The sequence below is a fragment of the Pituophis catenifer genome, unplaced genomic scaffold (genome assembly GCF_029215685.1).
Source record: "Pituophis catenifer annectens isolate HBS135680 unplaced genomic scaffold, rPitCat1.0.hap2 SCAF_8, whole genome shotgun sequence".
Taxonomy (NCBI): domain Eukaryota; kingdom Metazoa; phylum Chordata; class Lepidosauria; order Squamata; family Colubridae; genus Pituophis; species Pituophis catenifer.
In genome coordinates, this window is record NW_027256888.1 from 4,548,186 (window position 1) to 4,571,219 (window position 23,034).

At 45.2% G+C, this 23,034-nt stretch overlaps 1 protein-coding gene across 1 annotated transcript; it reads left to right on the forward strand.

Annotated features, from left to right (window-relative positions):
- The first annotated feature begins 7,982 nt into the window (after nucleotides 1–7,982).
- Nucleotides 7,983–22,595, forward strand: UGDH (UDP-glucose 6-dehydrogenase). Its single transcript, XM_070948650.1, has 11 exons — nucleotides 7,983–8,144; nucleotides 8,861–8,962; nucleotides 9,135–9,335; nucleotides 9,417–9,614; nucleotides 10,656–10,803; nucleotides 13,547–13,641; nucleotides 15,020–15,150; nucleotides 17,753–17,886; nucleotides 18,572–18,663; nucleotides 18,749–18,859; nucleotides 22,439–22,595. The coding sequence occupies exons 1-11, from the start codon at nucleotides 7,983–7,985 to the stop codon at nucleotides 22,547–22,549; spliced, it is 1,485 nt and encodes a 494-aa protein (XP_070804751.1). The 3' UTR covers nucleotides 22,550–22,595.
- The last annotated feature ends 439 nt before the right edge of the window (nucleotides 22,596–23,034 follow it).

The window sequence follows — 23,034 nt, forward strand, 5'->3', positions numbered from 1 at the left end:
CTTCTGTATCCTTCCTTGTCTGTCCTCCTTTCCTCCCTCCCTCCTTCCTTTTTGTTTCTCCTAACACCTTTGTCCTTCTCCTTCTCTCCCTTTCTTTTTCCTCACTTCCTTCCATTTCTCTCCTTCTCTGTTCTTCCTTCCTTCCTTCTTCCCTCCCACCCTGGTCCTTCCCTTCTCCCTTGTCCATACTTTTTTTTCTTCCTTCTTCTGCATCCTTGTCTGTCCTCCTCTCCTCCCTCCTTCCTTCCCTTTCGTTTCTCCTAAAACCTTTCTCCTTCCCCTTCCCTCTCTCTTTTTCCTTCCTTCTTTCTCTCCTTCTCCGTTTCCCCTCCTTCCTTTCTTCTTCCTCTGTTTTCCCCTCCTCTTCTTCTGTCCTTCTTTCCTTCCTCCTTCCCTTTCGTTTCTCCTAACACCTTTCTCCTTCCCCTTCTCTCCCTTTCTTTTTCCTCACTTCCTTCCATTTCTCTCCTTCCCTGTTCTTCCTTCCTTTCTTCTTCCTCTCTCCGTTTCCCTCTCCTTCCTTCTTCCCCCCCACCCTGGTCCTTCCCTTCTCCCTTGTCCATTCTCTTTCTTCCTTCTTCTGCATCCTTCGTCTGTCCTCCTTTCCTCCTTCCCTTTCATTTCTCCTAACGCCTTTCTCCTTCCTCTTCTCTCCCTCTCTTTTTCCTTCCTTTTCTTCTGTCCTCCCTTCCTCCCTCCCTCCCTTCCCTTTCATTTCTCCTAACACCTTTCTCCTTCCCTTTCTCTCCCTCTTTTTTTCCTTCCTTCTTCCTCTCTCCGTTTTCCCCTCCTTCCTTCCTTCTTTTCTTCTGTCCTCCCTTCCTTCCCTATCGTTTCTCCTAACACCTTTCTCCTTCCCCTTCTCTCCCTCTTTTTCCTTCCTTCCTTCCTTCCTTCCTTCCTTCTTTCCTTCCTTCCTTCCTTCCTTCCTTCCTTCCTTCCTTCTTTTCTTCTGTCCTCCCTTCCTTCCCTTTCATTTCTCCTAACACCTTTCTCCTTCCCCTTCTCTCCCTCTCCTTTTCCTTCCTTCCTTCCCTCCCTCCTTCCCTCTTCTTCCTTCCTTCTTTCTTTTCTTCTGTCCTCCCTTCCTTCCCAGGGCCAAGAGGGAAGAGGCGTGCGGCGGCGGCGGCGGCGCTGGGCATCCTCCGGCGGAAGAGGAGGAGGCGATGGGTGGCTGGGCTCCCTCCCTGCCCGCCTGCCTCCTCGGCCTTCCCCGCCCGCTCCGAGGCCCAGCCCGGCTCCGGCGCCGCAATTCGCCCTGGGCCGCCTCCGAGCCTGAAGGGGGGGCGGGCCGGCCAAAATCAGCGTCGGCTCCTCCTGCCCGAGGAAGGCGCCGCTTTAAAGCGGGGAGGCGCTGCAGGGCGGCCCCACTTGGCCTCCGCCGCCCGCCCGCCTCGCCTCGCCTCGCCTCGCCGCCCCGCAGGTAATCCGCCTCCAGGGTCCTTTGGGGGGGAAAAGAGGGCCTTTCTTCTCTTCCTCCCTTCCTCTCTTTTTTCTCTCCATCTCTCTCTCTCTCTCTTTCTTTCTTTCTCCCCCCCTCCTCTTTAAAAAACGTCCTCTTTCCTCAGTTTCTCTGGCTGAGGTGGGTCTTTCTTTTTTCTTTCTTTCTTTCTTTCTTTCTTTCTTTCTTTCTTTCTTTCTTTCTTTCTTTCTTTCTTTCTTTCTTTCTTTCCCTCTCTCCCTCTCTCTCTCTCTCTCTCTCTCTCTCTTTCTCTCCATCTCTCTCTTTCTTTCCCCCCTATCTTCCTTCCTCTTTAAAATGTCCTGTTTCCTCAGTTTCTCTGGCTGAGGTGGGTCTCTCTCCCTTTTTCTTTCTTTCTTTCTTTCTTTCTTTCTTTCTTTCTTTCTTTCTTTCTTTCTTTCTTTCTTCTTTCTTTCTCTCTCTCTCTCTCTCTCTCTCTCTTTCTCTCCATCTCTCTCTTTCTTTCCCCTTTCCTCTTTAAAATGTCCTATTTCCTCAGTTTCTCTGACTGAGGTGGGTCTCTCTCTCTCTCTCTCTCTTTCTTTCTTTCTGTCTCTCTCTCTCTTTCTCTGTCTCCATCTCTCTCTCTCCCCCCTTCCTTCCTCTTTAAAACGTCCTATTTCCTCAGTTTTTCTGGCTGAGGTGGATCTTTCTTTCTTTCTTTCTTTCTTTCTTTCTTTCTTTCTTTCTCTCTCTCTCTCTCTCTCTCCCTCTCTCTCCCTCTCTCTCCATCTCTCTATTTCTCCCCCCCTTCCTTCCTTCTTTAAAACATCCTATTTCCTCAGTTTCTCTCACTGAGGTGGGCCTTTCTTTCTCTCTTTCTTTCCCTCTCTCTCTCTCTCACACACACTCACTCCATCTCTCTTTCTTTCCCTTCCTTCCTCTTTAAAATGCCCTATTTTCTCAGTTTCTCTAGCTGAGATGGGTCTTTCTCTCTTTCTTTCTCTCTCTCTCCATCTCTCTCTCTCTTTCCCCCCTTTCTTCCTTTGTTAAAACATCCTATTTCCTCAGTTTCTTTGGCTAAGATGGGTCCTTCCTTCCTTCCTTCCTTCCTTCCTTCCTTCCTTCCTTCCTTCCTTCCTTCTCCCTTTTTCTTTTCTTTCATTCTTTCTTTCTTTTTCTTTCTTTCTTTCTTTCTTTCTTTCTTTCTTTCTTTCTCCCCACTTCCTCTTTAAAACATCCTTTCTTCCATTTCTCTGACTGAGGTGGGCTTCCCTCCCTCCCTCCTGGCCTGCTTTTCCTGTGATGTGGGGCAAGAGGCTGCACATCTGGAGTGGAGGAGGATGCTTTCTCTCCCATGCTTCCCATCCTCCCCCCCCCCTTTCATTCATTCTGGGAATTTCCCAGCATAAGGGAGAGGACTGACTGAGACTAAAGATTGCCTGAATTCGTGTTCCCAAAAGCAGCTTTATTTTGAAGCTGCTTTGGTCTCTCAGCTAGTGATGGAAATGTGGAGGGGGAAATCATGCTTGTTTTGGGGGTTTATAAAAAAAAAACGGGGTTCCCCTCAATAAGACCTGATGGATGAGCCAATTTATTCTGCATCCTTCATTGCTTCACTCCATCAAACCCCCAATCTGTTTAATCTGGAATAATTATCCTCCCGGGCTCTGCAATTGTAAAGTTCAGAAAGAATATTTAACACGCAGCTCTTCCTTTCCCAGAGGCTGTTTTAAAGTAAATCTATTATAATTTCCAAAAAGACTCTTTTAAAGTCCTCTACATATCGCCTTCATTAATTTTCAGCACTGCATTACTTTTTTTTACCGACAATTGTCTTTTGGATCATTGCATCAGTACTACAGCGTTGGTACCGCTAGTTTCTATCCTGATTTTTTTTCTTTTCAGGAAAGCTCGTTTTTTATTCTTAGAACAAGTCCTGGGAGATTGGAGGAGTGGATCTTAAGGTAAGGGCTAGGGAAAAATGAAGATTTTTTTTCCCTCTTTTCCTCCAGTTCTGTATTGTATGTATTTAGGATGGTATTTCAAGTTCCCTTAAGCAAATTTTGGCGGTCCGGATCCATTGCACAATTGGTATTTAAGCTGGTTTGAAGTTGGTTACTAACATTCTATAGGTTTCATGGAAAAAAAAAAACATTCTTGGGGTTATAAATGTAATTACGGTATATTATAAGAAGGAGACACGGTGTATATAATATGGGGGACGCGGTGGCTCAGTGGCTAAGATGCTGAGCTTGTCGATCGAAAGGTTGGCAGTTCAGCGGTTCGAATCCCTAGCGCCGTGTAATGGGGTGAGCTCCCGTTGCTTGTCCCAGCTTCTGCCAACGTAGCAGTTCAAAAGCACGTTAAAAAATGCAAGTAGAAAAATAGGGACCCCCCTTTGGTGGGAAAGGAACAGCGTTCCATGCACCTTTGGCGTTGAGTCATGCCGGCCACATGACCACGGAGACGTCTTCGGACAGCGCTGGCTCTTCGGCTTTGAAACGGAGATGAGCACCGCCCCCTAGAGTCGGGAACGACTAGCACATATGTGGGAATCTTTATCTTTACCTATAAGAAAGAATGCTAAGAAATCTCCCTAATCTTGTGTTTCTGATCCCTATAATATTAGCCCTATTTTTTTCCCCTTGCCGTTGAAATAGATGGAAAGTTAAGATTCACATAAGATTCACTTATGTTGAAATAAAGCTTTCTTTTATGAACTGAGACCTATGGCTGGACCGCAATCAAAGACATAATTGAGTGCCAAAGAAGATTTTTTTTTTCTTCAGGAACAAGCATGTCTGGTTCCAGGGCAATGAATATCTATGTCTATTGACCAAGAGTTACTGAGATCTCATCGCTAAATTCACGGTTTAGCATTCAGTCGTTGACCCATTATACCAGTGCTGGCAAACCTTTTTGCTGTTGCGTGCCAAAAGCGAGGGGAGTGCGGGGGGGGGGGTCGCGTGCGCACGTGTCCACACCCATAATACAATGCCTCTGCACACAATCCCCCCTGCACTGCTCCGTGCCCCCCCCCCCCCGTGCATGCATATACGACCCTCCCACACTCCCGTTTTGGGCCTAGCAGGCCTCCCTGAAGCCTCCGGAGGCCGGAAATGGCTTGTTTCCGGACTTCCGGTAGGCCTGTTTTTTGCCCTCCCCAGGCTCCAGAGGCTTTCCTGGAGCCTGGGGAGGACAAAAACAGCTGCCCCTGGCCCTCTGGAGACTGGAAACAGCCCGTTTCCAGACTTCCGGAGGCCCATTTTCTGCCCCTCCCAGAGCCTCCACGCGAGCCCTGTACTTACCTGGCATCCAAACGGGCCGCGTGGAGACTCTTGGGAGGGGAGGGGCAAAGTGGGCGGTGCCAGCTGAAAATCATCTGGCGGGGATGCGCATGCGTGGTGGAGGTGACCTAGGGCAACAGCCCGCGTGCCCACAGAGATGGCTCCGCATGCCACCTGTGGCACACTTGCCATAGGTTTGCCATGACAGAACTATATTATTATGCTTTATTTCAAAAAGTTATAAAGGAAGACATTTATATTCCTGCTTTAATAGGAGAGTTTGCTTCGTTTCTTGCCATATTTGGTAAGTTTCTGCATCATATTTGTGGTCAACCAATAAGACAGCCTGTCAGGAAAGCCATGTCCTCATAGCCTTTCTTCCTTCCTACCCCCCCCCCCCCCCCCAAAAAAAAAGTAAGGAATCCTCCTGAAAGTGCTGTCTTCCCAGATGTTAAAATCTCCACTGATCTTTGCTATGGTAAATATGGGCAGAAGTTGCAACCCAATAACATCTGGAGAACATTTCTCGCCCCTGAGTTATGAGGCAGCTATGGGACGGTTTGAACATTTTTGAACTCATGCTGACCAGCATTATTAGATCTCTTGATTGCCACAAAGAAAGTTTGGAGCTTCTGATTGCTGATTGACAAATGCTGATTGAAATGCAGATTTCAATCACAAATCCAGAACTATTGCATTGGGAAGTACGTACCGGTATATATAGAATATAAAATGCTGGATTAGGTCAGCCTATACGGCAGATAATAACAGCAGTGTGACTTCATTCGGTCGAAAGGAAGTTACGTGATCTTCAGATCGGTTAAGTTGATGCGATTACTGGGGTGTAACTATTTGAAATCCAGTGTGATCCACAGAGTGAAATCCTTAACCCTGTTTCCCCCAAAATAAGACATCCCCTGATAATAAGCCCAATCGGACTTTTGAGCGCATGGCAATAAGGCCAAGCGCTTATTTCAGGGTTGAAAAAAAAAATAAGACAGGGTCTTATTTTCGGGGAAACACGGTAGATACAGATGATAGATAAATAGTAAGACAGACAGATAGGTAGATAGGTAGGTAGATAGATGATAGATAGATAGATAGATAGATGATAGATAGATAGATAGATAGATAGATAGATAGATAGATAGATAGATATAGACATAGACAGATACCCCGTTTCCCCCAAAATAAGACCTCCCCTGATAATAAGCCCAATCGGGCTTTGGAGCGCATGGCAATAAGGCCAAGCGCTTATTTCAGGGTTCAAAAAAATATAAGACAGGGTCTTATTTTCGGGGAAACACGGTACTGAGTGGAGTTGAGACTCTAGAAAGAGAGCGTGAAGATCAGCAAAAGGGGCAGAGGCCAAAACGTACGAAGAACAGTTGCAGGAATCGGATATTTCTAGTCTGGTGAAAAGAAGGATTAGGGGGTGGCATGATAGCAGTTTTTTCCAATATTTCTGCCACAAAGAGGAGGGGGATCAACCTCTTCTCCAAAGCATCTGAAAGCAGGAGAAGAAGCAACGATGGATGGAAACTAATCAAGGAGAGAAGCAACCTAGACCTAAGGAGAAACTTCCTAATGGTGAGAGCAATTAATCAGTGGAACTCCTTGCCTCCAGAAGTTGTGGGTGCTTCATCATTAGAGGTTTTTGAGAAAAGATTGGGATAGCCATTTGGTATGGGGTCCTCTTTGAGCAGGGGGTTGGACTACAAGACCTCCGAGGTCCCTCCCAACTCTGCTCTGTTCTGCCTTAGTAAACGAATTCGGCTGAATTTTTTGCCTGGGAGTGTTGTGTAAATCTAATCCAGTCAGCCCTCCGTTTCACCCCCTTGGAAAAAAACTGAGAGATGTTTGCCATTTGAAGGGATTAATCAGCTTGAAGAATGTCTAATCCACTCGGCCGACCAGTGTTGAAATCCACCCAGATTCCGTTGACCGAGTCTGCTTCGGTTGCGAAATTCCCCCACTCCTCCCTTTTTTCAGACGGTTTCTTCCTTGTATTTTGCAAGAAAAATGAGAGAGAGAAAAAAAAAAGGCTGGCTTGAGGGAAGGGAAGTGACTCCTTACCAACCGCTTCCCAAAAAGAAGGAGGCGTTGCAAGGAAGACGTTTTACTCGTTGCAAGCAGCGTTTCCTCAAAAATGCTGCTTCTTACCAAGTCAACTTCATTTCTTTCTTTCTTTTTTTTTTCAGGGTTTATAATTCAGTACAGTAGCCCTCGACTTACAACACTTCATTTAGTGACCGTTCTAGATGGACAGCTTTATTGATTTGCCTATAGGCCATATCAAAGCACAAAGTTGAAACACATACCGTGTTTCCCCGAAAATAAGACCCTGTCTTACATTTTTTTGAACCCCGAAATAAGCGCTTGGCTTTATTTTTGGGGAGGTCTTATTATTTTGGGGCGCGTGGAGCAAGACGGGGCTCCTCTTGCCGTCTTACCTGATTTCCAGCTCTGCGTTTAAATATTTTGGGGGGGGGGCTTATAAGTATTTCTAGAAGGAGTACCGGATTCTGTAACAGCTTTGTTTCTTATGCCATCCGTTTTGTAAACTCGCAGGATTCCTTTTTCCCGCCCTATACATATACATGGCGAGAAAAACTAATCTTGTGAGTTTGCCAGACGGATCAGTGGTGGGTTGCCCCCGGTTCACACCGGTTCTATAGAACCGGCGGGAGGCTCTGCCCACTGACCTCACATCATCAGAACACTTCTGCGCATGCGCAGAAGCTTCTCCGCGAGCGGCCCTGTTGTAAACCAGTAGTAAAGGTAAGTAGAACCCACCCCCGAGACGGATGGCATAAGGAACACTGTTACAGAACTGTTACAGAATCTAGTGGTCCTGCTAGAAATACTTTGAAACCTCCTCCCAGAGGGGAGCAACAGAAACAGACCATCAAGTGGGTGTGTGGGATCTCTGACAATGTTTTGAGCTCTAAGCACATAGCGCTTATAAGCAGTATCCTGAATAACGGGAAGTGAGCTTCCTGTTATCTTCTCCATTGTCCTCACCACTCTCTGTATTGACTTTCTATCTGAGGCACTGCTATGCATATGCATACATTCGAACTAGACTGTGATGTTTCTTTGTGTCATGTGTGTGTATGTGGGTCTATGCACAATGGTTATCTTTTGAGAGCTGAATGCACCGAGATTTCATTTTAAGGTATGCTGATTTGTGTACCTTTAAAGTGACAATACAGTTTTTATTCCAGTCTAAAATTCGATTCTAATTGACCCCGTCCCAATTTATTTTCCTAATTTTCACCAGATCAGTCATGTTTGAAATTAAGAAAATCTGCTGTATTGGTGCTGGTTATGTTGGTGGGCCAACATGTAGTGTTATTGCTCAGATGTGCCCCAAAATTAAAGTCACCGTGGTCGATGTTAATGAAGCTCGAATTGGGGCCTGGAATTCTGACATCCTTCCGATTTATGAGGTATAGTGGCTCAGTAATATTTTCCATCCTTCCTTTTTTGTTCTGGCTGTTTTTATGCTGCGTTTCACGCGCCTGGATTTTTGCAACGCTGCTGCTATCTTTATGAAATCCATTCTTGTTATTAATCATTTTTACGTAGTGTTCCGGGGTGGCTAATGGAAGATCCTCCTGTTATTTATTTATTTATTTATTGGTTTGATTTATATGCTGCCCTTCTCCAGAGACTCAGGGCCTCGGAGCAAACAGCCTCCTTCAGTTTCGTTTTCAACACAGCCTGATTAGCACAAGGAAAAAAAAAATCTGCCTCCCAGCAATTTGCCTGCTTGCAGGAGCCTCGGGTGGCAATCACTGACAATCAACTGCTTGTGCTAATCAGGCTGTGCTGAAGCTGAAATGGGCAGTTTGCTGCTTGCTGCAAGGAGGTAAACTGCTGGGAGGCTGAGACCGAAGAGTTGGGGCCGGCGGGGCTTCATTCAGTGTATAAGACGCACCCAAATTTTCACCCTCTTAGGGGGCGGAAAAGTGCGTCTTATACTCTGAAAAATATGGTATTTATTTATTCAATTTCTACAGCCGTCCATCTTCACAAATGACTCTGGGTTCTACTATAATTTATTATTCTACTATAATTTGATCAGGCTTCGTCCCTTTGGGACATGTTCCTCTTGAATAAAACCCATTGAAAATGCTTTATTTGTTGATTATTTTGTTTTCAGCCAGGACTTAAAGAGGTAGTAGAATCTTGCAGAGGGAAGAATCTGTTTTTCTCCACCAACATCGATGAGGCTATCAGAGAAGCTGATCTTGTATTTATTTCTGTAAGTAATTAATTTTACTTTTTAAAAGTTCGGATCAGAGGGAAATGGGACGAAACTAGGAGAGGCCCAGTTAATCACAAATGCCGCCAGTATTTTCACTCAGCTTCCAAATTCATTGATGTTCAGGCCGAATGAATTTGGGTCTCCTCTTTCAAACAATCTCTTAACCTAGGTTAATACGCCAACGAAGACCTACGGGATGGGGAAAGGCCGAGCTGCCGACCTGAAATATATCGAGGCTTGCGCAAGAAGGATCGTGCAAAACTCCAACGGTTATAAAATTGTGACTGAGAAAAGCACCGTTCCCGTGCGGGCCGCGGAGAGCATCCGCCGGATATTTGACGCCAACACGAAACCGAATTTAAATCTGCAGGTAAAATATCAAGAATTGCGAACCGAAGCGATGGGGTTCTCGTCGGCGCACCGGGAAAACGGTCTTTGTTCTTGGCTGCAGGTCTTGTCCAACCCGGAATTCTTAGCGGAGGGCACGGCTGTCAATGACCTCAAGAATCCAGACCGAGTATTGATAGGAGGAGACGAGACCCCCGAAGGGCAGAAAGCCGTCCGTGCGTTGTGTGCTGTCTATGAGCAGTGGGTGCCCAGAGAGAAGATCCTGACCACGAATACGTGGTCTTCGGAGCTCTCCAAACTGGTTGGTATCCTAGGGAAAGGTAGAATGGCACACAGGTAGTCCTCGGTTTACGATCTTTCATTTAGTGGCGAGATGGCGCAGTAGTTAAGAGTGCAGTACTGCAGGCTACTTCTGCTGACTGCCTGCAATTTGGCAGTTCAAATCTCACCACGTTCAAGGTTGTCTCAGCCTTCCAGCCTTCCGAGGTGGGTAAAATGAGGACCCAGATTGTTGGGGGCAAGAGGCTGACACTGTAAACCGCTTAGAGAGGGCTGTAAAAGCACAGTGAAGTGGTATATAAGTGCTGTTGCTAGTGTCCATTCAAAGGAGCCCTGGTAGCACAGCAGACTAAAGCACTGTTATTAACATCAGCTGCCTATAATTACTGCAAGTTCAAATCTCACCAGGCTCAAGGTTGACTCAGCCTTCCATCCTTTCTACGGTAGGGCTCCCATTAACTTGTCCCAATTTCTGCCAACCTAGCAGTTCGAAAGCACTTAAAAAATGCAAGTAGGAAAATAGGAACCACCTTTGGTGGGAAGGTAAGAATGTTCCGTGCGCCTTTGGCATTGAGTCATGCTGGCCACATGACAACAGAGACGTCTTCGGACAGCGCTGGCTCTTCGGCTTTGAAACAGAGGTGAGCACCGCCCCCTAGAGTCGAGAACGACTAGTACATATTATACATACTTTACCTTTATAGTCCCAACTTCAATAATGATTGGACATTCTCACACCTGGTCGGAAGAAGGCGGAGTGATGCCACCCGTCAGACTGCACGGTGATTGTACCACGTGGCTGATTGTTGTGAGAAAGTAGAAAATCTTTTACTTTTAATAAGGTGAAAACTGTGAGAGTTTTCAGAGTCGGTTTTCACCAGATATGTGCCAATATGATACTTCCAATACTTTTATGGCCTCGGAGTCTTGCTTGCCATGGATGTATTACTTGGAACCCTGACAATTTCATCGTTTTCTTGCTTCAGTGCAGCTTCCTTGTCCGGTTCCTGGGTCTCAGCCGGAAATAACTCTGTGCCTTGCTTTCTCTTGGCTTCAACCCTAGGCAGCCAATGCTTTCCTCGCTCAGAGGATTTCCAGTATCAATTCCATCAGTGCGCTGTGTGAAGCCACGGGCGCCGATGTCGAAGAGGTGGCCAGAGCCATCGGAATGGACCAAAGAATTGGAAACAAGTTCTTGAAGGCCAGCGTTGGTAAGTTCTGAAGAACGTCGATCTTCTAGTTGGGAGAGATCCGAGGATAAAGAAGTTTAGTTAAAACTATTTCTAGGCCACCCTGAAAGTCAAAAAAATCTACCTACTTAAGCCTGGCTTCTGTAGTAAGGTATTCCTCAGCTTATGACCATAATTGAGCCCAATTCTTCTTCTTCTTTTTTTTTTTTTGTATAATATGATTACATTGTCCATAAATATAAAGTCATTCCTTTATACATACATATTTGCCATCATATATATACATCATCATATATCTATTCTATCCCACCTTTTCTGGACCCAATCGTACCATAATTTCCAACTGTTATAAAATTCTGAATCTTTTTTTACCATTGATCAATCTAGTTAATCTATCTGATTCCGCACACTCATTAATTTTATATATTATTTTCAAATCCATCGGTAAGTATTGATTTTTCCACTCCTGCGCATACGCTAATCTTGCTGCAGTAATAATGTGAATCAACAAGAACCATATATCTGATTTAACATTCAAAGGTTTTGCCCCCAGTAGGAAAATCTCGGGCCTTAATTCCAAATTAACCTGTGTAATTTCCAAAATCCATTGCCGTATTTTTTTCCAATATTTAACCGCCTGTGGGCAGGTCCACCATTGGTGAAAATAAGTTCCGTTACTGTAACCGCACTTCCAACAGCAGGCAGATGTCCCGGGAAACATTTTAGCTAGTCTCGCCAGGGGGAGATGCCACCGGTAGACCATTTTATATATGTTTTCTTTGTATGAAGAAGCCATGGTTAATTTCATATTTTTCAACCAAATCTGTTCCCATTGCTGGAAGTCAAGGGGATATCCAAAATTTCGCCCCCACGCTATCATACAATCCTTCACTACATCCTGTCCTATCTGCAGAGACAATAAATATGCGTAACATTTAGATAGTACCCCTTTCCCTCCTTCTAATAAGATCTTATCCAATTCTTGTCTTTTACGGTAGATTCCTTCACTATATAAATCTTTTTTATACCTGGAGTGCACTTGAGAATAAGACCACCAGTCTATCTTATATCCTTGAAGAGTTAATAATTCTCGTGACTTCGGATTACCCTGAACATCCAAAAAAAACTTCATACGTCAAGGTTTTCTCCCCTTTATACAATTTAGCCCAATTATTCTTTAGCTAAGACTTCGCTTTAATTAGAACGATTTATAAATCTTTTCGAAGGAACACCAATAGTAAATAAATAGTACGCTAATGAGATACTATAAATAGGAAGTAAATATTGGGCGCAGCAGGATATGCCGGGCGTCCGAAGGTAAATCACGCGACCATGGGGATGCTGCCACGGTCATAAGGGTGAAAAACGGTCATAAGTGCCACTGTAACTCCGAACGGTCACTAAATGAACTGTTGTAAGTCGAGGACTACCTGTACAGAAAATTAAATGGGACAAGTGCGCTTAAGGAAAGGGTGATTTCAGGCAGTCCCACAACTGTGGAACAACTACAGAAAAGACGTCCCGTATTTCTTACATCTGTTAACCTCAGGGAGACAAGGACAAAGGGCTGTGATAGGAAGAGGGAGGTACTTGAAAATAATAATTATAATGATAATAATTCCCTCAACACTGTCAAACTATTTACTAAGTCTGCACTACTATTAATCTTCTCATCATTCCCACCACCCATCTCCTTCCACTTATGACTGTACCTTTGTTGCTTGTATCCTTACGATTTATATTGATATTGTTTCCTGATTGCTTATTTGTACCCTATGACTATCATTAAGTCTTGTACCTTATGATTCTTGACAAATGTATCTTGTCTTTTATGTACTCTGAGAGCGTATGCACCAAGACAAATTCCTTGTGTGTCCAATCACACTTGGCCAATAAAGAATTCTATTCTATTCTATTCTATTCTATTCTATTCTATTCTATTCTATTCTATTCTATTCTATTCTATTCTATTCTATTCTATTCTATTCTATTCTACACTCTACTCTCTACATTTTACTCTCTATACTCTACTATTCTATTCTTATTCTATTCTACAGTCTACTCTACTCTTTATATTCTACACTTTACTATTCTATTCTACTCTTCTATTCTCTACACTCTACTATTCTATTCTATTCTACAGTCTACTGTACTCTCTTCTCTTCTACTCTCTACATTCTACTCTCTACTCTCTACACTCTACTATTCTATTCCTATTCTATTCTACAGTCTACTCTACTCTCTATATTCTACACTCTACTCTTCTATTCTATTCTATTCTACTCTACTCTTCTATTCTATTCTCTACACTCTACTATTCTATTCTATTCTATTCTATTCTATTCTATTCTATCCTATTCTATTCTACAGTCTACTGTACTCTCTTCTCTTCTACACTCTACTCTCTACATTCTACTCTCTACACTCTACTATTCTATTCTACTCTACTCTATTACTATTCTATTCTACTCTACACTCTACTATTCTATTTTATTCTACACTCTACACTCTACTATTCTATTCTATTCTATTCTATTCTATTCTCTACACTATTCTATTCTATTCTATTCTATTCTATTCTATTCTATTCTATTCTATTCTATTCTATTCTATTCTATAGTCTACTCTACTCCTCTCCTCTCCTCTCCTCTCCTCTCCTCTCCTCTCCTCTCCTCTCCTCCTATTCTATTCTGTTCTATCCTATTCTACAAAAAAAGCCATCGTCCTTGAATTGGGACCCAATTCCTGTTTTTGCCCTCCCCAGGATTTGGTGGGAGCTGTTTCCAAAAAGATGTTCTGAATTTGGTTTATCTTTGCGAGGCTCTGAACTTATCTGAAGTGGCTCGCTATTGGCAACAGGTAAGGCAGAGGTGGGCTTTGGGAGGGAACGCCATCCTAAGGGAATGCGTTTAATTTACTTTGGTTCCCATTTTGGTCCCTGGACGTCTTGCTAGGATGGGAAGCACGATGAATGGTTGTATTTGTTTTGACCTAGGCTTCCCCAGCAGCACGAAGCCGAGTCCTCGTCCCGATAAACCCCTTTTATTTAACTTACAGTGAATTCCTCTCCAGCAAAGTCTTTCCTCCCCCACAGCCTTTCAAGATAGTTCACAATTACCGACCTTTATATGGCTTGGAGAGTAGCCAGGCCGATATCTTTCAGACGCCCGCAATAGTTGGCAAGAATGCAGTAATGAACTAATTGTCTCCTGCAAACTCCACTCCCCTTTCGCTCCTCTTTTATTCCCTCTGGGAGGGGCCCTTCATCGTCCACCTGTGGCCTTACTCCCAAGTCGACCCTTGTTCCTTAGCTGTTCCCTTCGTCTGGCAGCTTTGCACATGCGCGCATCAGGAACAGGCTCCAGATGTTGTTCTGCCCCACTGATGTCCGACTCCGAAGGCAGCTGACAACTGTCAGACGGCAGCTGGCCTTCTCTCTGCCTCTGACGCAGAGCCCTCATCCGAACCTTCCCCAGATTCCAGGACTGGCCCATGTTCCTCCCCAACCTCCTCACTGTCTGAATCTGCTGCCAGATCCACTGGCGGGCCACAACATTATTGTGGTATAGGCCCCATCATCTTAAGTGGTGTGCCATTATGTTGTCTTCACAATATGGGCAGAGACCGGATCTATTTTGCGTAGAGATTTCAAGCCTCGGCCTCTTAAATTCCCCACCCTTAAAAAAAAGAATGATTTTATCGGATATTTATTGTTTTTAACCTATTTGTAGCTTCTTCTCTAATATATACGCTGCAGGTCTGCCTTCATTCCTAAACATAAAGGAAAATAACCTGAAATTATGTATTTTTGGGTGGGTTGTCTTTTGTGCTCTCAGAACTTGGTTGTTTTCTTGTGGACGTTTCATTACCCAAATAGGTAACATCATCAGTGTATGGAAGTGATGGGTCTGTTTATAGATATACATAAACAGAGAACAAACCTCACTCCCTTCTACTAAGCCCTACTAAGCAGGTATATTCAAAAGTATGAAGGCTACTGTAATGCATTGTAAGCCGCCCTGAGTCTCCTGAGAAGGGCGGCATATAAATCGAACAAACAAACAAACAAATAAATAAATAAATAAATAAATTCCCCCAGCCTTTGGGTGTTTATAAACTCGGGACACAAGAAAAAAAAATTGAATTTCATTTGATGTTTACAAAGGAGGAGCCTTTACTCTCCCTCTCTCTCTCCCCACCCAACCCCCCTTTCTTTTTTTTCAACCCATAATGGCAGGTGATTGACATGAATGACTATCAACGAAGGAGATTTGCTTCCCGGATCATCGATAGCCTCTTCAACACGGTCACCGATAAGAAGATTGCTATTTTGGGATTTGCATTTAAAAAGGACACAGGAGATACCAGGTAAAAAGCTGTTTTGCCCCAGCTACGGACCCCAAAGAACGCAGCACAGACAAAGTCCGTTCAAACCTTAGTTTACTAAATAAACCAGTTTTTTTACAACAATGGCTGTTAATTAACTGCATTAACAGCCGCCAAGAATTCAAAGAATAATAACTGAAAGCTTACTATGGTTGGCAGAATGCCCAGAAGCAATTTGCAGGAAGCTGATAAGATAAGCAAGACAAGACACGAAGGTATGTGAACTAAGTTGTTCCCTGCAAATTGCTTCAGTCGGCGTTCCTCCTTAAATAGGCTACGGGAGTGGCCAATTAGCCCCAAGCCTTACTCTCGAGGAGACCTCCTCCTGAGGAGCCACTCCTGCCTTTTGGCAGCTCTGTGCGCCCGTGCATTGAGAAGAGGCTCCTCCTCTTCGTCCTCTTCACTTAAAGGAGCTTCTGGAGGTTCTGAAGGCCCTGGCTGAATCCCTGCCTCTGGCACCACATCTTCTCCAGCCTCCTCATTGTCCGACTCGAGTGCCAGCTGCGCAGGCTGCTGGCACAGCACCACACCAGCCTCCTCGCTGTCCGAATCAGCTACTAGCTGCACAGGCCGCGTATGGGCCACAACAAAAGGAGGGAAGCTCGAGCCTCGAGCTGCTTCTTCAGAACTGAAGAAGCTTCTTGGATGAGAAGCGAAACGTCTTCAAAGAAAAAAAACCATAAAAGTCCAGTTGCCTCTTGGGGAAAAAAAAGCACCTTTGAGGCAACCCTGACCCTGATGGCTGAGAAACTCCATAGACATCTTTTAATTTTGATCACTGTGGCCACAAAGTGTCCAAAACGGTCCTAAATCACCTTTTTCAGTGCCGTTGTAACTTTGAAAGGTCACTAAATGAAGTGGTGTAAGCTGAGGACTGCCCCTAGAGATTGACAGCTTCTCTGCACCTGAACACTCTGTGTTTGATACCATCTCCAAAAACTTTCCTTTCCTCTATCATTTAGGAGAGCGTGACTGAATCGGTAGGTACCGTATTTTTTGGACTATTAAGATGCACCGGAGTATAAGACGCACCAAGATTTCGAGGGAAGAAAACAAGAAAAAATATATAGTTTTTGCCCTCCCCGGGCCCCAGGAGTGCTCTGCAGGCCTCCCAAACCCTCTGCGTGTCCCATTTTTGTGAAAAACAAAAGGGGCCGGGGAGTGCAAAAATGGCACGCGGCGGGGGGTTTGGGAGGCCAAAAAAGGGCCCGTTTTTGGCGAAAACAGGATGCGCGTGGCAGGGTTTTGGAAGGCCAAAAATGGCCATATTCGGTGTATACGACGCATCAACATTTCCACCCTCTTTTTTGGAGTGCGTCTTATACTCTGAAAAGTACGGTAAATTCAGTACACGCCCTCAATGATACCACACCCAACCAGGAAAATGTTCATCCGCCGATGATGCTAGTTACCTTTTGCTGTTTAGGGCCCTGGGGTTAACAGAACATTCAGGTCTACGATTAAACAGTCATCCCTAGTTTTATAGTTTAAAGGACACATCCTCTTTGGTCCCGAGATTGAAATAAGCAAGGTGGGGTTTTGGTGGGTTTTTTTCTCTCTCTCTCTCGCCCCCCCCCCCTCAAAGTATAAACTTTAGAAGTGATTACAAGTTGAGCAGGTAGATAGACGTATCCCGATTTCTATTGCTGTAATTTCCATTTGATGTTTGGCCAGTCATCGTTCTGCTTTGATTTCTAAACGTCTTGTTTGCAAAAACTATGGTGTGTTCAGATGAGATTAGAAATGTGGTAGGTGAGAGATACAGGGATGGATGGATAGATAACAATGGATAGAGTTTAAATTGGAAACTATTATTTTCTTTCTCTCTCCTTCCTTTTCTTTTTTTTTCTTCTTCCCGCCTTCCTCTTTAAAACGGTCTATTTCCTTCATTTCTCTTGCTGATGTGGGCATCCCTCTTCCTTCCTAACTTTCTTCCTTTCTCTTTCCTTCCTTCCTTCCTTCCTCCCTTCCTTCCTTCCTCTTTCTTTCCTTCTTTCCTTCCTTCCTTTCTCTTTTTCTTCCTTCCTTCCTCTTCCTTCCTTCCTCTTTCTCTTTCTTTCCTCTTTCTTTCTTTCCTTCCTTCCTTCCTTCCTCTTTCTTTCCTTCCTTCCTTTTTTTCCTTTCTTCCATCCGTCCTTCCTTTCCTTCTTTCCTTCCTTTCTTCTTCCTGCCTTCCTCTTTAAAATGGTCTATTTCCTTTATTTCTCTTGCTGATGGGGGCATCCCTCTTCCTTCCTAACTTTCATCCTTTCTCTTTTCCTTCCTCCCTTCCTTTTCTTCCTTCCTTCCTCTTTCTTTCCTTCTTTCCTTCCTTCCTTTTCCTTTCTTCCTTCCTCTTTCTTTTCTTTCCTTCCTTCCATCCTTCCCCTTTTCTTTTTTCTTCTCTTTTCTTTTTTTCTTTCTGACAAGGAATTTATGTCATGTTACAGAAGCACTCCATGCTTTCCCCAGAAGTAAATCACATCACTTCCAGTGGTGATTAGTCTAATGCCCATCTGTTTTGATAAGTTGGTAAACTGTCAAACTGTCGATGATGGTTAACAGAGGTAGGGATTTCAGGACGTTGCACATTTTTATTTTTTAGAGAATCATCCAGTATCTACATCAGCAAATATTTAATGGACGAAGGTGCCAGGCTCCATATCTATGATCCGAAAGTACTGAAAGAGCAAATCATTCTGGATCTTTCGCACCCAGGAGTCTCCGAGGATGACCAAGGTGAGTGGGATGAGCTTCCTAAAAACGTCTCCGAGTCTCAGAAAGGCGCATGTCTGTACAGAAAATAAGCAGGATGAACAAAAAAAGGTAAAACAAAATCAGGATATTGAGCCACGGTGGCGCAGTGGTCAGAGTGCGGTACTGCAGGCTAATTCTGCTGACTGCCGGCTGCCTGCAATTTGGCAGATGGAATCTCACCAGGCTCAAGGTTGACTCAGCCTTCCAGCCTTCCAAGGTGGGTAAAAATGAGGACCCAAAATTGTTGGGGACAAGATGCTGACTCTGTAAGCTGCTTAGAGAGGGCTGTAAAAACACGGTAAAGCGGTATATAAGTCTAAGTGCTATTGCTATATTGAAAAGCCTTTTTCATAATGCACATCAAAATTGGGAAAGAGAAAACAACTGGAGTGATCACTGAGACCAAAGAATAAACTGGTCGCAACCTGCATGCTGTAATTGAATTTTTTTAAAACATACAGGTAGCTCTCAACCTAAAGACCACAATTGGGATGGGAAATTATTCTGTTTTTTTGTTGAGTTCTTCAGCCTCTCCTACTGAAATCCATTTTAAATGGTGCTTTTTTTTTTCAAGAGGCCGCTGGACTTTCTGTTTTTTCTTTGAAGAGGTTTTCCTTCTCATCCAAGAAGGATGCTCAGGGCTTCTCTCTTTTCCTTCCCGTTTTAGTCTCGCGACTGGTCACCATTACTAAGGACCCGTATGAAGCCTGCGAGGAGGCCCATGCTCTCGTAATTTGCACAGAGTGGGACATGTTTAAGGTAAACACAGTGAAAAGCTCCGCATAAGAGTATCCAATGCGATTCGTTCCCGTCGTTTGAAACCTATCTTGGGCATCCTTTGCAGGAGCTGGATTACGAGCGCATTCACAAGAAAATGCTGAAGCCGGCTTTTATCTTCGATGGCAGGAGGGTCCTGGATGATCTCCATCATCAACTGCAAGCGATCGGGTTCCAGGTATGATCTCCTTCCTGTTCTGTCCCCGTCTCACACGCACACACACCAACAGACGTTCAAGAGTTAAAGACCAAACCAGCCGGCAAAATCCTTTTCCTTAAGATAACGGAACTTGGCAACAACCTAGTGGCTGCCTGCCAAGAGTTTATTATTTACGAAGAGGAGAGATAACTTCTCCCCACTTCTGGTACATCAAAAGAAACAGCTCAATAATTACAGAGTCAATCAAGTCCAGAGATAATCCAGCTAAGTCTATAGCAAAAGTCCGGCAATGCAGAATGGCGTGGAAGCTTTCAGCTTTATTCGTCATAAGGTTTGACTGGCCATCACACTCCTTTTTATATCCTGTGGGGTGTGGTCCAGTGACTCAGCCTAATCTCTGGCACGCCTTTTCTTCTGTTGCGAGCGCTTATCTCTGCGACGCTGGCGTGGATCCAGCCAAGACTCATTACCCTCATCACTGTCCACCTGTGGCTGCGTGGACGTGCTTGGCCCCGGCCCTATCTCTTGCCCTTCGGCGGACACCGGAGGCATTGCCAGAGAGGAGGGTCCTGGAGAGGGAGGCCTTGACAACTCCTCTTCTTCACTCTCGGAGTCCTCTCCTGCCGATTACACAGGCTCAGGTAACGGAGCCACAACAGTTCCGTTCTTCTGCTCACTAACCAAGTTTTCTCACCCAGCTCCCAAATACGACAAACCCTCTGTAGTTAAATCAATGATTCCTTTATTAGGAGCGCCGGCAGCCCCGGCAAAAAAATTCTCTCTCACAGCAGGCTAACAAGTCCGTCTGGCAGGGAGATGAATAGTTGTCTGCCACATTTATTCATCTCCGCCCCCTGCCTTTTATCCCCAGAGCTAGCAGCGGTGATCTTCTGTCCCAAGGACCGGCCCATAGATTTCCACTGCTCTCCTCTCCTCTCCCTTCTGCACATGTCAGGCACTTGACCCAGCTGTTCCTCCTCTTCCTCATCAACCATTTCCTAGCCTCACAAGGCCGGGTTCGCACAACCAATTGAGAATAAAATGCGTGGCGAGTTTGTAATTCAGCGTGCCGCGTGAAAGCCGCCAATATTTGGCCGGGAGGGTCTTCTGGAAAGGTTAGGAAAGGCTTTAGGCAAGAAGAGCCGTCAGCTCTGCGTTACCTTCTATCTTTCCATCCCGCAAGCTTGAAGGAGCAGATAAAGGAGAAGACGGATAGGGATAAAAAGAGAATCTTTGTAGCTCAAGGTGGAACTGTGGGGTCCTTGGTGGTCTCTGAGCTTGGTGCTTTTCTTGCGGACCTTTCATTTCCCAGTTAGTAACATCCGTGCTAAAAAAAAAACAAAAAACCCCAAACCCATTCCCTTCTAAGCTGTGGATACCGGCATCGCCTGATCTAGCCACCCCATCACTTTTGATGGGAGGGGAGTTACTTAACTCCCTCTGAAAAGGCTCGCGATCTTGGCGTCCTCCTCGATTCACGGCTGTCCTTGGTGGACCATCTATCGGCCGTGACAAAGGGGGGGCCTTTGCACAGGTTCGCCTAGTGCGCCAGTTGCGACCTTTCCTAGACAGGGATGCCCTCCGCACAGTCAATCAAGCTCTCATTGTCTCTCAGTTGGATTACTGCAAATGCCCTCTACATGGGGCTGCCCTTGGGGTGCTCCAGCTGGTCCAGAATGCGGCCACGCGGGTTGTTACGGGAGCTTCCCGTTACTCTCGTGCAACACCTCTCCTGCGTGAGCTGCACTGGCTGCCGGTGGCCTTCCGGATCCGCTTCAAGGTGCTGGTATTGACCGACAAAGCCCTACATGGGCCCGGGGTAGTTGCAGAACCACCTCCTACTGGCCTCCCACCGCCCTGTGCATTCACACATTCACCGACAGTGTCGGCTGACGGCTCCCAGGTTAAGGGCGTTCTCTGTGGCCGCACCGACCCTTTGGAATGGGTTACCCACCGAGCTCCAGACGGCTCCCAATCTCCGCATTTTCCACGCTGGCCTGAAGACATGGCTGTTCCAGCAAACTCCCTGATCATTCTACGAGGTTTTAAATTTGGGGGTTTTGATTTTGGATTGGTTTTAGATTTTATTGTTATTGTTTTTTATTTATGTGAGCCGCCCCGAGTCCTTCGGGAGAAGGGCAGCATATAAATTTTAAGAAAGAAAGAAGGAAGGAAGGAAGGAAGGAAGGAAGGAAGGAGAGAAAGAAAGAAAGAGAAAGAAAGAAAGAAAGAAAAAGAAAGAAAGAAAGAAAGAAAGAAAGAAAGAAAGAAAGAAAGAAAGAAAGAAAGAAAGAAAGACTGATGATGTTCCCTAGTTGGGTAATGAAACGTCTGCAAGCTCCGAGAGCATCAAAGACCCCAGAGATAAGACTGAGCTTCGTCAGAGTTTCCACTTCAGAGGACTTGTTTATCTTGACTCGAGAGACCCAGCCTGACTCACCTGTACACCTGTCCCAGCAGGTGAAGGCCTGGTAGGAAAGGCTCAGACTCCTTACGGCATGACAGGCGAGCAGCTCCTTCAGCTTTCTCGCCTCGTGTTTATTCATCCACATTGAAAGCTTCAGCCACCCCTTGTTTTTCAAGAAAGGGGCAGGGAAACTGCCTTCTAGAATTGCTGTTTTAGGAGGAAGAGGGAGCCCCTGCTTGCTTCATTCTGGCACAGGAATACGGGATCCGCAGCGAGGCAAATGTATTCGTGTACATGTCACATTTCTGAACCAGCCACTGCAAATTCACTTGCGCAAAGCAGTTAACGGCGCTTCCCCTGGTCTGTGTGGCATGAGGAAAAAAGGCACAGGGTTTAGAATAGAATAGAGCTGGTAAGGGACCTTGGAGGTCCAGCCCATTCAAGGAGAACCTATACTAGTGATGGCTAACCTTTTTGTTATCGCGTGCCAGGAAGGGGGGGGGCGGAGGAGGTTCGCGTGCACGTGTGACCACACCCATAATTCTATGCACCCCGCCCCGTGCATGCGACCCCCCTTCCCCCCACCTCTAGCACACGATGGCCGGGTCGGCCCATTTTTCTTTCCCACCTGGCTCCAGATCCTCTCTATGCATCTGGGGAGGGTGAAAACAGCCTTCCCCACCCTCTCGGAGGCCCGAAACGGCCCGTTTCCCAACTTCTGGTTGGACAGGAAGTGACTTTTTTGCTGTCCCCAGCCTCCAGAGACTCCGACCCATGTACACCGGAGCTGAGCTGGCGTGCCAGGCAACACGGCTCCACGTGCCGCCTGTGGCACGTGTGCCATAGGTTCGCCATCACGGACCTATACCATCGCAGACAAGTGACCGTCCAGTCTCTTCTTAAAAACCTCCAGTGATGAAGCACCCACAACTTCTGGTGGCAAGCTGTTCCACTGGTTAATTGTTCTCTCTTTTAAGAACTTTCTCCTTAATTCCAGGTTGCTTCTCCCCTGGATTAGTTTCCAACCATTATTTCTTGTCCTGCCCTCTGGTGCTTTGGAGAATTAATTTGACGCCCCCCCCCCCTCTTCTTTGTGGCAGCCGCTCAAGTACTGATTTCATTCTTCAGAAATGGAAAAAAAAAATCAGCTTTGTCAGCTAAGTTTTGTGTATTTTTCCCTTTTGCTTCAGATCGAGACAATCGGGAAGAAAATCTCGGCCAAAAGAATTCCCTTCGCGTCATCCGGAGACATTCCGAAATTCAGTCTGCAGGACCCTCCTCTAAAGAAGCCGAGAGTCTAGACTTCGTTGGTACAGAAAAGTTGGGATAAGAAGGAAAACAGAAGGAAATAATAGGCACCCCTTGAGCCTCAATAAAGCATTACAAATGGTTTGATTTCAATAGGAGATTTAAATATCTCCCACTGAAACCCCACTTAACACTCCGCTCTGGCTAAACGAAGTTTAGCATTTTTGCACAAGATTTTATACGAACTATTGAGGTACAGCGCCGTCGTTATGTGGGACATTTTCAACCAGAATTCTCTTTTATAAGGTCTATTTTTCTAGTATTGTAACTTCTACCAATGACGTGTTAACTATACAACCATCGTGTTTTTAATATTTTTTTAACGGAACATCGTCTTCGAACTTCCAAGATTTTAGGGGTTGGTTTGTTTTGCAAGATTTCACAGACTCAAACTTTAGCTTTGACGTCTTGGATTGAAAATAGGAGAAAGCAAGAAGTTTCCTACCCTATTTAATAGATAGTCACCTACTAATACCAT

Coding starts and splice junctions, on each gene's coding strand:
- UGDH (XM_070948650.1), top strand. CDS start 7,983: ATGTTTGAAATTAAGAAAATCTGCTGTATTGGTGCTGGTTATGTTGGT. Junction 17,887..18,571: donor AGTCTCCGAGGATGACCAAG/GTGAGTGGGATG, acceptor TTCCCGTTTTAG/TCTCGCGACTGGTCACCATT. Junction 18,664..18,748: donor CAGAGTGGGACATGTTTAAG/GTAAACACAGTG, acceptor CATCCTTTGCAG/GAGCTGGATTACGAGCGCAT.